General features: G+C 48.2%; 1 protein-coding gene across 1 annotated transcript in view; it reads left to right on the top strand.

Moving 5' to 3' along the window:
* The first annotated feature begins 5,973 nt into the window (after positions 1 to 5,973).
* The window catches only part of LOC119963788 (disintegrin and metalloproteinase domain-containing protein 12-like), a 62,402-nt gene continuing 49,184 nt past the window's right edge, over positions 5,974 to 19,191 (top strand). Inside the window, exon 1 of the mRNA XM_038793075.1 lies at positions 5,974 to 6,135. Coding sequence (XP_038649003.1) covers positions 6,062 to 6,135 — 74 coding nt within the window. The 5' untranslated portion in view covers positions 5,974 to 6,061. The remainder of the gene's footprint in view (positions 6,136 to 19,191) is intronic.

A 19,191-nucleotide genomic window follows, 5' to 3' on the forward strand; every position in this document is an offset into this window, starting at 1 on the left:
TCTGGGTGCGATCCAGAACTCGCCATCGGGAGCGGGCACCCTGCGTGAATCTCGATTTGTGGTGTCTCTTCCACGATTCACTCTGCGTGCCAAGCTGAGCGGAGGGGGGAACGCAGTTGAAACTGTGTCCCAAAGTGTTCCCACTGGAACAGAACCGTGTGCAATTCATCTTCCCACTGGGGCGCTGTTTATTCTGAGATTCCAGACATGTAAATTGGCCATCGCTGTGCCCGCCCAAATTGCCAGGAGTTCCCATCCTCGCTGGCATCTGACCCTGAGAGGTCGTTCCATCTCTTTAAAATTTATTTATTTATTTATATTACAAATTAGAGTGCACACTTAATTTTTTTCAATTAAGGGGCAATTTAGTGTGGCCAATCCACCTACCCTGCACATTGGGGAGAATGTGCAAACTCCACACGGACAGCGATCCAGGGCCGAGATTCGAATCTGGGACCTCGGCACCATGAGGCAGCAGTGCTAACCACTGACCAACCGTGCTGCCCCTTGGTTGTTTCTTCTTGTTGGAGAGTCTAGGCCCAGAGGGCACAACCTCAGAGTAAGGGGGCTCCCATTTGTGACAGAGATGAGGAAGAATTTCTTCTCTCAGAGGACAGTGAATCTGTGGAATTCTTTCCCGCAGAGAGCTGTAGAGGCCGGGTCGTTAAATATGTTCAAGGCTTGAGATAGATAGACGTCTAATCAGTAAGGGAATCAAGGGATATGGGGGTAAGGCGGGAAAGTGAGTTGACGATCATCATATCAGATCAATCAGGAGTTCATTGAATGGTCGAGCAGACTCAATGGGCCGAATAGTCTACTTCTGAATTATGGTCTTGGAACATAAGAACTAGGAGCAGGAGTCGGCCATCTGGCCCCTCGAGCCTGCTCCGCCATTCAATGAGATCATGGCTGATCTTTTGTGGACTCAGCTCCACTTTACGCCCGAACACCATAACCCTTAATCCCTTTATTCTTCAAAAAACTATCTATCTTACCTTAAAAACATGTAATGAAGGAGCCTCAACTGCTTCACTGGGCAGGAATTCATAGATTCACAACCCTTTGGGTGAAGAAGTTCCTCCTAAACTCAGTCCTAAATCTACTTCCCCTTATTTTGAGGCTATGTCCCCAGTTCTGCTTTCCACCCCGCCAGTGGAAACAACCTGCCCGCATCTATCCTATCTATTCCCTTCATAATTTTAAAACGTTCTATAAGATCCCCCCTCATCCTTCTAAATTCCAACGAGTACAGTCCCAGTCTACTCAACCTCTCCTCGTAATCCAACCCCTTCAGCTCTGGGATTAACCTAGTGAATCTCCTCTGCACACCCTCCAGCGCCAGTACGTCCTTTCCTCAGGTAAGGAGACCAAAACTGAACACAATACTCCAGATGTGTCCTCACTAACACCTTATACATTGCAGCATAACCTCCCTAGTCTTAAACTCCATCCCTCCAGCAATGAAGGACAAAATCTTATGTCTTGTGTCTGGTTAACTTTCTCATCCATATCCGTGTTTCTGATTCTCTGTGACCAGCCAGACGCAATGACAATGACATTAAATGTAGCTTTGACAGTGTTTAGCCACTCACTGAGTCTCAGCTTCACTGGAAATGACCCAGAGCCCTGATTCTGAGTTTGGAAAGCTGCTGCTGTCTGAATCCTCTGTCTGAGGGTAATCTACAGCCACAGTGACTACACACTTAATGTGGAGAGCTCTCCCACTGCAGGAAACCTATCATACTGATAAATATAAAACACTGCGGATGCTGTAAACCTGGGCATGGATTCTCCGCCCGGGAAACTCCCGCTGGAACTGACTGGTTTCTGTTTTGTGCTTGCACTGGGAGCAGCCGCCAGAATCGATTCACTTTTACCGGCCGCGCAAATTGATGCATGTCGAGGAACGGTAGGGATCCCATCACCAACACGCTATCCAGCCCTCGCCTTGCCTGGGCAGCCCGATAGCAGGTCTGGTGGCTGCCCCCTGAAGTCGAATAGCAGAGCAGGCTGGTAGGGCTGAATGGCCTGTTTTCCATGTTTCTATGTGAAAGAGGGAATAAGGACAACCTTTTTCACACAGTGAGTGGTTAAGGTCTGTCATGCACTGCCTGAGATTGTGGTGGAGGAAGGTTGAGTTGAGGTATTGATAAGGGAAGCAGGTATTATTCGGTCAGGATTGGAGTCTACATCGAGCCGAACAGGCTGAATCAAAGGTAAACAGATGAAGAGTACAGAGCAGGCAGTCGATGACAGGAGCCATCTCCCAGTTCATAGCTCCAGTAGGTAGACTGTCAGTGACATCCAGGATCGAGGCTCTGTAATACTTTACCACAGACCTCGCTGTCCATGTACTGCATTGGCTTGCTATTTTACTTCAATTTTTATTTCAACTTTTTTTATTCTCCCTCATTTCCACATTTTCATTAAATGCCCAACAAAATATAACCTACAATAACGAACACTGTATCAATCCCCCAAACATATCTCCTTCAACATACAAACCCAAACAGATCTATATCGCTACTGAATGTGGATGCCAAGATATTGGCGAATGTTTTGGCAGCTAGGTTGGAGGGGTACCTCCCGAAGGTAATAGTGGAGGACCAGACGGGGGGGCCAGAGGTGGCAGTTTTCGCTGGACACAGAAGAGGCATTTGATTGGGTAGAAATGGGGTATTTGATTGCAGTGTTAGAGCTGTTTGGGATCCGGCCACGATTTGTGGAGTGGGTACGGTTATTGTTTTAAGGACCGAGGGCAAGTGGCCACACAAGCAATATGAGCTTGGGGTATTTTGGGTCTGTACCGCGGACCAGGCAAGGTCGTTCTATGCCCCCTCTGTTATTTATGCTAGCGATTGAGCCTTTGGCCATCGCTCGAAGGAGCTCTGGGATGTGGAAGGGAATAGTTCGGGGGGGTGGGAGGCGGTGGAACAAGGGGGGGCCGGATGCTCCGTTACGCTGGCAGGTCAATGGGGTTTCCCATTACGGGGCAGCCCACGCCATCAGAAAACCCCCGGGTTACCGGCAAGCGGAGCATCCCGCCAGCGGACAATCCAGCCCAGGGTGTCTCTGTACGTGGCTGGTTTATTATTGTACGTGTCAGAGGCGAGTCTGTTGATGTGGGGTATACTCGAGCTGCTCCGAGCGTTTGGGTACTTTTCGGGGTATGAATTATATCTGGAAAAAAGTGAGTACTTTGTGGTGTTGGCCGGGGGTGGGGGGTGGGGGTGGGGGTGGGGATGGGGGGCTACCATTCCACACATTCACCACCCTCTGGCTGAAGAAATTCCTCCTCATCTCTGTTTTAAAGGATCGTCCCTTCAGTCTGAGGCTGTGTCCTCTGGTTCTAGTTTTTCCTACAAGTGGAAACATCCTCTCCACGTCCACTCTATCCAGGCCTCGCAGTATCCTGTAAGTTTCAATAAGATCCCCCTTCATCCTTCCAAACTCCAACGAGTACAGACCCAGATTCCTCAACCGTTCCTCATACGACAAGTTCTTCATTCCAGACATCATTCTTGTGAACCTCCTCTGGACCCTTTCCAAGGCCCAGCACATCCTTCCTTAGATACGGGGCCCAAAACTGTTCACAATACTCCAAATGGGGTCTGACCAGAGCCTGATACAGCCTCAGAAATACATCCCTGGTCTTGTATTCTAGCCCTCTCGACATGAATGCTAACATTGCATTTGCCTTCTTAACTGCTGACTGAACCTGATCGACCAGCAGTTAAAATTCACCAACTCCTTATTTACCCTCACAATTTTCACAAAAACTTCAGTTCCCCAACAGCCCCACATCCAATTTCCACCCCGGCCTCTGCACTGCCCCCTTCTCCAACACCATATCCACCCAATGCGGGGCATGATCTGAAATTGCTATTGCCAAGTACTCTGATCCCTTAACCCCAGCCAACAGTGCATTCCCTAAGACAAAAAAAATATATCCTCGAGTAAACCTTGTGGACCGTGGAGAAAAATTCATACTCCCACTCCCTGGGCTGCAAGAACCACCACAGGTCCACCCCTCCCACTCCCTGGGCTGCAAGACCACCACAGGTCCACCCCTCCCACTCCCTGGGCTGCAAGAACCACCACAGGTCCACCCCTCCCACTCCCCGGGCTGCAGGAACCACCACAGGTCCACCCCTCCCACTCCCTGGGCTGCAAGAACCACCACAGGTCCACCACTCCCATTTCCTCCATGGCCCAGTCAGCGCCTTCGCCCCCCCCCCCCCCGCCCCCCACCACAGGTCCACCACTCCCATTTCCTCCATGTCCCAGTCAGCGCCTTCCCCCCCCCCCCCCCCCCCCCCACACCACAGGTCCACCCCTCCCATTTCCTCCATGGCCCAGTCAGCGCCTTCGCCCCCCCCCCCCCCACCACCCCCCCACCACAGGTCCACCCCTCCCATTTCCTCCATGGCCCAGTCAGCGCCTTCGCCCCCCCCCCCCCACCACCCCCCCACCACAGGTCCACCCCTCCCATTTCCTCCATGTCCCAGTCAGCGCCTTCGCCCCCACCACCCCCCCACCACAGGTCCACCCCTCCCATTTCCTCCATGGCCCAGTCAGCGCCTTCGCCCCCCCCCACCCCCCCACCACAGGTCCACCCCTCCCATTTCCTCCATGGCCCAGTCAGCGCCTTCGCCCCCCCCCCCCACCCCCCCACCACAGGTCCACCCCTCCCATTTCCTCCATGGCCCAGTCAGCGCCTTCGCCCCCCCCCACCACAGGTCCACCCCTCCCATTTCCTCCATGGCCCAGTCAGCGCCTTCGCCCCCCCCCCCCCCCCCCCCCCCCCACCACAGGTCCACCACTCCCATTTCCTCCATGGCCCAGTCAGCGCCTTCGCCCCCCCCCCCCCCACCACAGGTCCACCCCTCCCATTTCCTCCATGAGCCCAGTCAGCGCCTTCGCCCCCCCCCCCCCCCCCCCCCCCCTGATTGGATAGGCAAGCGCGGCTGCAGCCTGTCCAGCATTGGGTCCTATACCAGGTTTCAGTCCCCACCCACTATCAGCTCATCTGAGTCCAAGTCCAGAATGGCCCCATACACCTTCTTCACGAACCCTACATTGCCCCAGTTAGGGCCATACACGTTTGTCAATGCCACCAATCTCCCCTCCACTGCCCTTATCACATAACTACCCTCCTGATCCGCCACCACCTTCTCCATCTGCAACGTCACTCACTGACTGACCAAAACTGCTCCCCCCGCGCCCTGCTGTCAAACCCCGAATTGAACACCTGACTAACCCAGCCCTTCCTGAGCCTCACCTGATCTTTCACCCTCAAATGAGCCTCATGTAACACAGCCATAAACACGCTCAACCTCTTCACTGGGCCTCCCAGCCCCCCACCCCTCCCCATGTTAAACAAACTGACCTAATTGGGGGCTATTATACAGTGCCATCTTCATTCAGCCATAGGCTGCCCGCCTCCTTGCCAGCTCCACAATTATGTCCTGGTATATACGTATACCAGGGCCGGCCCACTGCACCTCCTGTTTCTGCTTTGCCCAACTCAGGACCTTCTCCTTCACGTGGTACCGATGGAAACAAATAATCACCGCTCTTGACGGCTCATTCGCTATTGGTTTAGGCCTCAACGACCCATGAGCCCGGTCCAGTTCATAGCGAGAGGGATCCTCTCCTTCCATCACCAACTCTGCCAACATCTTGGCAAAGTACTCCATCGGCCTCGGGCCCTCCACCCCCTCAGGCAGGCCCACAGTCCTCAAATTTTGCCGCCTCGTACTGTTTTCCAGATCCTCCAATTTACCTCGTAGCCCCTTGTAAGCTTGACCACTCTCTGCAGCCCCTACCCCATTGAGGTTAGCTGACCCGGGAGTCACTACATTACTTTAATGCAATACTGTTGAATTTACACTGACATTAATTTCATATCATTAATCTGCGGAAAATTCAGTCACCTGAGGTATGAACAATCTGTCTATTTCAGTTTTACAGACCATTTAAAATTCGTATTTCTCTGGTTGGAGTTGAGGTGTGGACCACAGACCAAGTCAAAGTGGATACAAGTGCTTCGGCAACCATGTCCCGGTTTCTCCATTGGAGGAGGAATACTCTCCTACCCCGACTGCACAATGACAATGCCCATCTTGCTATGTGAGTAACTCACACCCAACACTTCATATCAAACACACACAGCCCAGGAGACAGGAAGGCCTTTTTAATTGATTCATATCTTGTCGTTGGCTGGTTTTCCAGCATTTATTAACCATTCCTTCCATTCAGCTTTCATCACTGACAGTCTGTGTGATGGAGGTAGATTTGATCACTGACAGTCTGTGTGATGGAGGTAGATTTGATCACTGACAGTCTGTGTGATGGAGGTAGATTTGATCACTGACAGTCTGTGTGATGGAGGTAGATTTGATCACTGACAGTCCCTGTGATGGAGGTAGATTTGATCACTGACAGTCCCTGTGATGGAGGTAGATTTGATCACTGACAGTCCCTGTGATGGAGGTAGATTTGATCACTGACAGTCCCTGTGATGGAGGTAGATTTGATCACTGACAGTCCCTGTGATGGAGGTAGATTTGATCATTGACAGTCTGTGTGATGGAGGTAGATTTGATCACTGACAGTCCCTGTGATGGAGGTAGATTTGATCACTGACAGTCTGTGTGATGGAGGTAGATTTGATCACTGACAGTCCCTGTGATGGAGGTAGATTTGATCACTGACAGTCCCTGTGATGGAGGTAGATTTGATCACTGACAGTCTGTGTGATGGAGGTAGATTTGATCACTGACAGTCCCTGTGATGGAGGTAGATTTGATCACTGACAGTCCCTGTGATGGAGGTAGATTTGATCACTGACAGTCTGTGTGATGGAGGTAGATTTGATCACTGACAGTCCCTGTGATGGAGGTAGATTTGATCACTGACAGTCCCTGTGATGGAGGTAGATTTGATCACTGACAGTCCCTGTGATGGAGGTAGATTTGATCACTGACAGTCTGTGTGATGGAGGTAGATTTGATCACTGACAGTCCCTGTGATGGAGGTAGATTTGATCACTGGCAGTCTGTGTGATGGAGGTAGATTTGATCACTGACAGTCCCTGTGATGGAGGTAGATTTGATCACTGACAGTCCCTGTGATGGAGGTAGATTTGATCATTGACAGTCTGTGTGATGGAGGTAGATTTGATCACTGACAGTCCCTGTGATGGAGGTAGATTTGATCACTGACAGTCCCTGTGATGGAGGTAGATTTGATCACTGACAGTCCCTGTGATGGAGGTAGATTTGATCACTGACAGTCCCTGTGATGGAGGTAGATTTGATCACTGACAGTCTGTGTGATGGAGGTAGATTTGATCACTGACAGTCCCTGTGATGGAGGTAGATTTGATCTCTGACAGTCTGTGTGATGGAGGTAGATTTGATCACTGACAGTCCCTGTGATGGAGGTAGATTTGATCACTGACAGTCTGTGTGATGGAGGTAGATTTGATCACTGACAGTCTGTGTGATGGAGGTAGATTTGATCACTGACAGTCCCTGTGATGGAGGTAGATTTGATCACTGACAGTCCCTGTGATGGAGGTAGATTTGATCACTGACAGTCCCTGTGATGGAGGTAGATTTGATCATTGACAGTCTGTGTGATGGAGGTAGATTTGATCACTGACAGTCTGTGTGATGGAGGTAGATTTGATCACTGACAGTCCCTGTGATGGAGGTAGATTTGATCACTGACAGTCCCTGTGATGGAGGTAGATTTGATCACTGACAGTCTGTGTGATGGAGGTAGATTTGATCACTGACAGTCTGTGTGATGGAGGTAGATTTGATCACTGACAGTCTGTGTGATGGAGGTAGATTTGATCACTGACAGTCTGTGTGATGGAGGTAGATTTGATCACTGACAGTCTGTGTGATGGAGGTAGATTTGATCACTGACAGTCTGTGTGATGGAGGTAGATTTGATCACTGACAGACTGTGTGATGGAGGTAGATTTGATCACTGACAGACCCTGTGATGGAGGTAGATTTGATCACTGACAGTCCCTGTGATGGAGGTAGATTTGATCACTGACAGACTGTGTGATGGAGGTAGATTTGATCACTGACAGTCTGTGTGATGGAGGTAGATTTGACCACTGACAGTCTGTGTGATGGAGGTAGATTTGATCACTGACAGTCCCTGTGATGGAGGTAGATTTGATCACTGACAGTCCCTGTGATGGAGGTAGATTTGATCACTGACAGTCTGTGTGATGGAGGTAGATTTGATCACTGACAGTCTGTGTGATGGAGGTAGATTTGATCACTGACAGTCTGTGTGATGGAGGTAGATTTGATCACTGACAGTCCCTGTGATGGAGGTAGATTTGATCACTGACAGTCCCTGTGATGGAGGTAGATTTGATCACTGACAGTCTGTGTGATGGAGGTAGATTTGATCACTGACAGTCTGTGTGATGGAGGTAGATTTGATCACTGACAGTCCCTGTGATGGAGGTAGATTTGATCATTGACAGTCTGTGTGATGGAGGTAGATTTGATCACTGACAGTCCCTGTGATGGAGGTAGATTTGATCACTGACAGTCCCAGTGATGGAGGTAGATTTGATCACTGACAGTCTGTGTGATGGAGGTAGATTTGATCACTGACAGTCTGTGTGATGGAGGTAGATTTGATCACTGACAGTCTGTGTGATGGAGGTAGATTTGATCACTGACAGTCTGTGTGATGGAGGTAGATTTGATCACTGACAGTCCCTGTGATGGAGGTAGATTTGATCACTGACAGTCCCAGTGATGGAGGTAGATTTGATCACTGACAGTCTGTGTGATGGAGGTAGATTTGATCACTGACAGTCTGTGTGATGGAGGTAGATTTGATCACTGACAGTCTGTCTGATGGAGGTAGATTAGATCACTGACAGTCCCTGTGATGGAGGTACCTTGTCAAAGGCCTTCTGGAAATCTAAATAAACCACGTCCACTGGTTCTCCTTTGTCTAACTTCCTTGTTACCTCCTCAAAGAACTCTTTTCTATTAATATCTTATTCATTCTTAAACTTCATCACATATTCATATGTATCAAGGAAAGTAATCCTGAAATCAACCATTAGGGAACGGCGAACCCCCCCCACCTGCAGGGGAATAATGTGAATCACGCTGCGGAAACCCAGGAACCTTGGGCGGAATTCTCCGCAACGGCTGACGCCATCGTGAAACCCCTATTCTCCCCCCCTGGGGGGCTAGGAGCGGCGTTTCGTGAAACTCGGCTGCCGGGCCTTGACGTTGGTGTCAAGGCGGCGCACCAATAATCACACGGCCGGCGGCGCCAAATGACGTCAGCCGCGCATGCACAGGTTGGCCGGCTCCAACCCGCGTACGCGTGGTTGCCGTCTTCCCCTCCGCTGCCCCGCAAGGCGTGGCGGCTTGATCTTGCGGGGCGGCGGAGGGGAAAGAGTGCGTCTCTTGGAGACGCCGGCCCAACGATCGGTGGGCACCGATCGCGGGCCAGTCCCCTCCCGAGCACGGCCGTGGTGCTCGATCCCCTCTCCGCCCCCCACAGGCCCCAAACCTAGCTTTCACGCTATATTCACGCCGGCAGCGACCAGGTGTGATTGCCGCCGGCGTGAACAGGTCGGGAACGTCAGGCCGCTCGGCCCATCCGGGCCGGAGAATCGCGGGTCGCTGTGAAAAACAGCGACCCGCAATTCTCCGAGCAGCGTGTCGCAAAACGTGACACGCCATTTTGGGGGGGGTGGGAGTATCGCGGGGGGGTGCCAGAGCGGCCCTCCCGCGATTCTCCCACCCGGCCTGGGGAGCGGAGAATCTCGCCCCTTATTTTTATACATTAGCAGTTATTCGCGAGCACTCACTCCAAACATTCCCCTTCTCCCGGAATATTCAGCAGGCTCCGGCATGACGTCAACGCTGATGTCATTTACAACATATTTACAGAAACATCAACCTGGCGGCCTCCCCTCTGAGGGGATATTCGAGATGCACGCTCAGCAGCCATAAATCTGCAGGGTGTTCGCTGCTCAGGGTCCACAAGTGAGGACGAGGGGGACATAGATAACATCAACTCAGAGTCTGGGCTGGGGTCAGTCACTCAGTATTGGGAGGGATGGGATAGGATCAGCCCTTACTGTCCATTCACTTGGGGGTGCCCCTTGCTTTAAGGGGATCTGGAAGTTGGCAGGCAGGCATCGCTTCCTGTGTCCTCCTTGCTGGGCTTGATGCCAAATAACCACTGAGGGAGTGCCCGTCTGAGGGAGTGCCCGTCTGAGGGAGTGCCCGTCTGAGGGAGTGCCCGTCTGAGGGAGTGCCCGTCTGAGGGAGTGCCCGTCTGAGGGAGTGCCGGGTGGGAGGAGGTGAATACGGAGGGTCAGAACTGGGGCAGTAAGGTTCATAAATGGGGTTCCATGAGTGGCCATATTGCAAGGACAGAGTGGGGTCCTCAGGAAAGGCTACAGCCCTGCCTGAGGAGGAATGAAGACACTCTCACTTGGTGAAGCTAAATTGAACTGGAACTACACAATTGAATTGGTCAGGGGCTGGTTTAGCACAGGGCTAAACAGCTGGCTTTTAAAGCAGACCAAGACAGGCCAGCTGCGTAGGTTCAATTCCCGTACCAGTCTCCCCGAACAGGTGCCGGAATGTGGCGACTAGGGGCTTTTCACAGTAACTTCATTTGAAGCCTACTCGTGACAATAAGCGATTTCATTTCATTTCATTTTTCATTTTTTTTCAAGTGCCAGTAGAACCCCGCTTTCAGAGAACAAAGAGTAAAGAACATTACAGCACAGAAACAGGCCCTTCGGCCCTCCAAGCCGGAACTAATCTAGATTCTTTAACTAAACCTGCCACTCATTTCCCGAACTGTCTGTATCCTTCCATGCCCCGCCCATTCATGTGTCTGTCAAGATGTATCATAATTGTTGTTATAGATTTCATAGAATTTACAGTGCAGAAGGAGGCCATTCAGCCCATCGAGTCTGCACCGGCTCCTGGAAAGAGCACCCTACCCAAGGTCAACACCTCCACCCTATCCCCATAACCCAGTAACCCCACCCAACACTAAGGGCAATTTTGGACACTAAGGGCAATTTAGCATGGCCAATCCACCTAACCTGCACATCTTTGGACTGTGGGAGGAAACCGGAGCACCCGGAGGAAACCCACGCAGACACAGGGAGAATGTGCAGACTCCGCACAGACAGTGACCCAAGCCGGAATTGAACCTGGGACCCTGGAGCTGTGAAGCAATTGTGCTATCCACAATGCTACCGTGCTGCCCGACACGGTGCTGTTATCGCACCTGTATCCACCACCTCCACTGACAGCACATTCCAGGCACCCACTACCGCCAATCTACATTAGCTATCAATACCAACATTACCACCACCACCACCGCCAATCTACATTAGCTATCAATACCAACATTACCACCACCACCACCGCCAATCTACATTAGCTATCAGTACCAACATTACCACCACCACCACAGCCAATCTACATTAGCTATCAATACCAACATTACCACCACCACCACCGCCAATCTACATTAGCTATCAATACCAACATTACCACCACCACCACAGCCAATCTACATTAGCTATCAGTACCAACATTACCACCACCACCACAGCCAATCTACATTAGCTATCAATACCAACATTACCACCACCACCACCACCAATCTACATTAGCTATCAATACCTACATTACCACCACCACCACAGCCAATCTACATTAGCTATCAATACCAACATTACCACCACCACCACAGCCAATCTACATTAGCTATCAATACCAACATTACCACCACCACCACCACCAATCTACATTAGCTATCAATACCTACATTACCACCACCACCACAGCCAATCTACATTAGCTATCAATACCAACATTACCACCACCACCACCGCCAATCTACATTAACTATCAATACCAACGTTACCATCACCACCGCCAATCTACATTAGCTATCAATACCAACATTACCACCACCACAGCCAATCTACATTAGCTATCAATACCAACATTACCACCACCACAGCCAATCTACTTTAGCTATCAATACCAACATTACCACCACCACCACAGCCAATCTACATTAGCTATCAATACCAACATTACCACCACCACCACCGCCAATCTACATTAGCTATCAATACCAACATTACCACCACCACCACCGCCAATCTACATTAGCTATCAATACCAACATTACCACCACCACCACCGCCAATCTACATTAGCTATCAATACCAACATGACCACCACCACCACAGCCAATCTACATTAGCTATCAATACCAACATGACCACCACCACCACCGCCAATCTACATTAGCTATCAATACCAACATTACCACCACCACCACCGCCAATCTACATTAGCTATCAATACCAACATTACCACCACCACCACCGCCAATCTACATTAGCTATCAATACCAACATTACCACCACCACCACAGCCAATCTACATTAGCTATCAATACCAACATTACCACCACCACCACCGCCAATCTACATTAGCTATCAATACCAACATTACCACCACCACCACCGCCAATCTACATTAGCTATCAATACCAACATTACCACCACCACCACCAATCTACATTAGCTATCAATACCAACATTACCATCACCACCACAGCCAATCTACATTAGCTATCAATACCAACATTACCACCACCACCACAGCCAATCTACTTTAGCTATCAATACCAACATTACCACCACCACCACAGCCAATCTACATTAGCTATCAATACCAACATGACCACCACCACCACAGCCAATCTACATTACCTATCAATACCAACATTACCACCACCACCACCGCCAATCTACATTAGCTATCAATACCAACATTACCACCACCACCACAGCCAATCTACATTAGCTATCAATACCAACATTACCACCACCACCACCGCCAATCTACATTAGCTATCAATACCAACATTACCACCACCACCACCGCCAATCTACATTAGCTATCAATACCAACATTACCACCACCACCACCACCAATCTACATTAGCTATCAATACCAACATTACCACCACCACAGCCAATCTACATTAGCTATCAATACCAACATTACCACCACCACCACCGCCAATCTACATTAGCTATCAATACCAACATTACCACCACCACCACCACCGCCAATCTACATTAGCTATCAATACCAACATTACCACCACCACCACCGCCAATCTACATTAGCTATCAATACCAACATTACCACCACCACCGCCAATCTACATTAGCTATCAATACCAACATTACCACCACCACCACCGCCAATCTACATTAGCTATCAATACCAACATTCACCACCACCACCGCCAATCTACATTAGCTATCAATACCAACATGACCACCACCACCACCACCGCCAATCTACATTAGCTATCAATACCAACATTACCACCACCACCACCAATCTACATTAGCTATCAATACCAACATTACCACCACCACAGCCAATCTACATTAGCTATCAATACCAACATTACCACCACCACCACCGCCAATCTACATTAGCTATCAATACCAACATTACCACCACCACCACCGCCAATCTACATTAGCTATCAATACCAACATTACCACCACCACCACCGCCAATCTACATTAGCTATCAATACCAACATTACCACCACCACCACCGCCAATCTACATTAGCTATCAATACCAACATTACCATCACCACCGCCAATCTACATTAGCTATCAATACCAACATTACCACCACCACAGCCAATCTACATTAGCTATCAGTACCAACATTACCACCACCACCACCACCGTCAATCTACATTAGCTATCAATACCAACATTACCACCACCACCACAGCCAATCTACATTAGCTATCAATACCAACATTACCACCACCACAGCCAATCTACATTAGCTATCAATACCAACATTACCACCACCACCACCGCCAATCTACATTAGCTATCAATACCAACATTACCACCACCACCACAGCCAATCTACATTAGCTATCAATACCAACATTACCACCACCACCACCGCCAATCTACATTAGCTATCAATACCAACATTACCACCACCACCACCGCCAATCTACATTAGCTATCAATACCAACATTAAAACCACCACAGCCAATCTACATTAGCTATCAATACCAACATTACCACCACCACCACAGCCAATCTACATTAGCTATCAATACCAACATTACCACCACCACAGCCAATCTATATTAGCTATCAATACCAACATTACCACCACCACCACCGCCAATCTACATTAGCTATCAGTACCAACATTACCACCACCACCACCACCGTCAATCTACATTAGCTATCAATACCAACATTACCACCACCACCACAGCCAATCTACATTAGCTATCAATACCAACATTACCACCACCACCACAGCCAATCTACATTAGCTATCAATACCAACATTACCACCACCACCACCGCCAATCTACATTAGCTATCAATACCAACATTACCACCTCCACCACAGCCAATCTACATTAGCTATCAATACCAACATTACCACCACCACAGCCAATCTACATTAGCTATCAATACCAACATTACCACCACCACCACAGCCAATCTACATTAGCTATCAATACCAACATTACCACCACCACCACCGCCAATCTACATTAGCTATCAATACCAACATTACCACCACCACCGCCAATCTACATTAGCTATCAATACCAACATTACCACCACCACCGCCAATCTACATTAGCTATCAATACCAACATTACCACCACCACCACCAATCTACATTAGCTATCAATACCAACATTACCACCACCACCACCGCCAATCTACATTAGCTATCAATACCAACATTACCACCACCACCACCGCCAATCTACATTAGCTATCAATACCAACATTACCACCACCACCGCCAATCTACATTAGCTATCAATACCAACATTACCACCACCACCGCCAATCTACATTAGCTATCAATACCAACATTACCACCACCACCACCAATCTACATTAGCTATCAATACCAACATTACCACCACCACCACCGCCAATCTACATTAGCTATCAATACCAACATTACCACCACCACCACCGCCAATCTACATTAGCTATCAATACCAACATTACCACCACCACCACCGCCAATCTACATTAGCTATCAATACCAACATTACCACCACCACCACCGCCAATCTACATTAGCTATCAATACCAACATTACCACCACCACCGCCAATCTACATTAGCTATCAATACCAACATTACCACCACCACCACCGCCAATCTACATTAGCTATCAATACCAACATTACCACCACCACAGCCAATCTACATTAGCTATCAGTACCAACATTACCACCACCACCACCGCCAATCTACATTAGCTATCAATACCAACATTACCACCACCACCGCCAATCTACATTAGCTATCAATACCAACATTACCACCACCACCACCGCCAATCTACATTAGCTATCAATACCAACATTACCACCACCACCACCGCCAATCTACATTAGCTATCAATACCAACATTACCACCACCACCACCGTCAATCTACATTAGCTATCAATACCAACATTACCACCACCACCGCCAATCTACATTAGCTATCAATACCAACATTACCACCACCACAGCCAATCTACATTAGCTATCAATACCAACATTACCACCACCACAGCCAATCTACATTAGCTATCAATACCAACATTACCACCACCACCACAGCCAATCTACATTAGCTATCAATACCACCATTACCACCACCACAGCCAATCTACATTAGCTATCAATACCAACATTACCACCACCACCACCGCCAATCTACATTAGCTATCAATACCAACATTACCACCACCACCACCACCAATCTACATTAGCTATCAATACCAACATGACCACCACCACCACAGCCAATCTACATTAGCTATCAATACCAACATTACCACCACCACAACCACCAATCTACATTAGCTATCAATACCAACATTACCACCACCACCACCACCAATCTACATTAGCTATCAATACCAACATTACCACCACCACCACAGCCAATCTACATTAGCTATCAATACCAACATTACCACCACCACCGCCAATCTACATTAGCTATCAATACCAACATTACCACCACCACCGCCAATCTACATTAGCTATCAATACCACCATTACCACCACCACCGCCAATCTACATTAGCTATCAATACCAACATGACCACCACCACCACCGCCAATCTACATTAGCTATCAATACCAACATGACCACCACCACCGCCAATCTACATTAGCTATCAATACCAACATTAGCACCACCACCACAGCCAATCTACATTAGCTATCAATACCAACATTACCACCACCACCACAGCCAATCTACATTAGCTATCAATACCAACATGACCACCACCACCACCGCCAATCTACATTAGCTATCAATACCAACATTACCACCACCACAGCCAATCTACATTAGCTATCAATACCAACATTACCACCACCACCGCCAATCTACATTAGCTATCAATACCAACATTACCACCACCACCACAGCCAATCTACATTAGCTATCAATACCAACATTACCACCACCACCACAGCCAATCTACATTAGCTATCAATACCAACATTACCATCACCACCGCCAATCTACATTAGCTATCAATACCAACATTACCACCACCACCACCACCAATCTACATTAGCTATCAATACCAACATTACCACCACCACCACCGCCAATCTACATTAGCTATCAATACCAACATGACCAGGGCAGCACGGTGGCGCAGTGGGTTAGCCCTGCAGCCTCACAGCTCCAGGGTCCCAGGTTCGATCCCGGCTCTGGGTCACTGTCTGTGTGGAGTTTGCACATTCTCACCGTGTTTGCGTGGGTTTCGCCCCCACAACCCAAAGATGTGCAGGGTAGGTGGATTGGCCAAGCTAAATTGCCCCTTAATTGGAAAAAAATTAATTGGGTACTCTAAATTAAAAAAAAAAATACCAACATGACCACCACCACCACAGCCAATCTACATTAGCTATCAATACCAACATTACCACCACCACCACCGCCAATCTACATTAGCTATCAATACCAACATTACCACCACCACCACCACCAATCTACATTAGCTATCAATACCAACATTACCACCACCATCACAGCCAATCTACATTAGCTATCAATACCAACATTACCACCACCACCACAGCCAATCTACATTAGCTATCAATACCAACATTACCACCACCACCACAGCCAATCTACATTAGCTATCAATACCAACATTACCACCACCACCACCGCCAATCTACATTAGCTATCAATACCAACATTACCACCACCACCACAGCCAATCTACATTAGCTATCAATACCAACATTGCCACCACCACCACCACCAATCTACATTAGCTATCAATACCAACATTACCACCACCACCACAGCCAATCTACATTAGCTATCAATACCAACATTACCACCACCACAGCCAATCTACATTAGCTATCAATACCAACATTACCACCACCACCACAGCCAATCTACATTAGCTATCAATACCAACATTACCACCACCACAGCCAATCTACATTAGCTATCAATACCACCATTACCACCACCACCGCCAATCTACATTAGCTATCAATACCAACATTACCACCACCACCACAGCCAATCTACATTAGCTATCAATACCAACATTACCACCACCACCACCGCCAATCTACATTAGCTATCAATACCTACATTACCACCACCACCACCGCCAATCTACATTAGCTATCAATACCAACATTACCACCACCACCACCGCCAATCTACATTAGCTATCAATACCAACATTACCACCACCACCACAGCCAATCTACATTAGCTATCAATACCAACATTACCACCACCACCACCACCAATCTACATTAGCTATCAATACCAACATTACCACCACCACCACAGCCAATCTACATTAGCTATCAATACCAACATTACCACCACCACCACCACCAATCTACATTAGCTATCAATACCAACATTACCACCACCACCACCGCCAATCTACATTAGCTAACAATACCAACATTACCACCACCACCACCACCAATCTACATTAGCTATCAATACCAACATTACCACCACCACCACCGCCAATCTACATTAGCTATCAATACCAACATTACCACCACCACCACAGCCAATCTACATTAGCTATCAATACCAACATTACCACCACCACCACAGCCAATCTACATTAGCTATCAATACCAACATTACCACCACCACCACCGCCAATCTACATTAGCTATCAGTACCAACATTACCACCACCACCACCGCCAATCTACATTAGCTATCAATACCAACATTACCACCACCACCACGGCCAATCTACATTAGCTATCAATACCAACATTACCACCACCACCGCCAATCTACATTAGCTATCAATACCAACATTACCACCACCACCGCCAATCTACATTAGCTATCAATACCAACATTACCACCACCACCAATCTACATTAGCTATCAATACCAACATTACCACCACCACCACAGCCAATCTACATTAGCTATCAATACCAACATTGCCACCACCACCACCACCAATCTACATTAGCTATCAATACCAACATTACCACCACCACCACAGCCAATCTACATTAGCTATCAATACCAACATTACCACCACCACCACCGCCAATCTACATTAGCTATCAATACCAACATTACCACCACCACCACAGCCAATCTACATTAGCTATCAATACCAACATTACCACCACCACCACAGCCAATCTACATTAGCTATCAATACCAACATTACCACCACCACCACAGCCAATCTACATTAGCTATCAATACCAACATTACCACCACCACCACCGCCAATCTACATTAGCTATCAATACCAACATTACCACCACCACAGCCAATCTACATTAGCTATCAATACCAACATTACCACCACCACCACAGCCAATCTACATTAGCTATCAATACCAACATTACCACCACCACCACAGCCAATCTACATTAGCTATCAATACCAACATTGCCACCACCACCACCACCAATCTACATTAGCTATCAATACCAACATTACCACCACCACCACCGCCAATCTACATTAGCTATCAATACCAACATT

Source organism: Scyliorhinus canicula, chromosome 3 (assembly GCF_902713615.1).
Source record: "Scyliorhinus canicula chromosome 3, sScyCan1.1, whole genome shotgun sequence".
In the NCBI taxonomy this organism is placed as follows: Eukaryota; Metazoa; Chordata; class Chondrichthyes; order Carcharhiniformes; family Scyliorhinidae; genus Scyliorhinus; species Scyliorhinus canicula.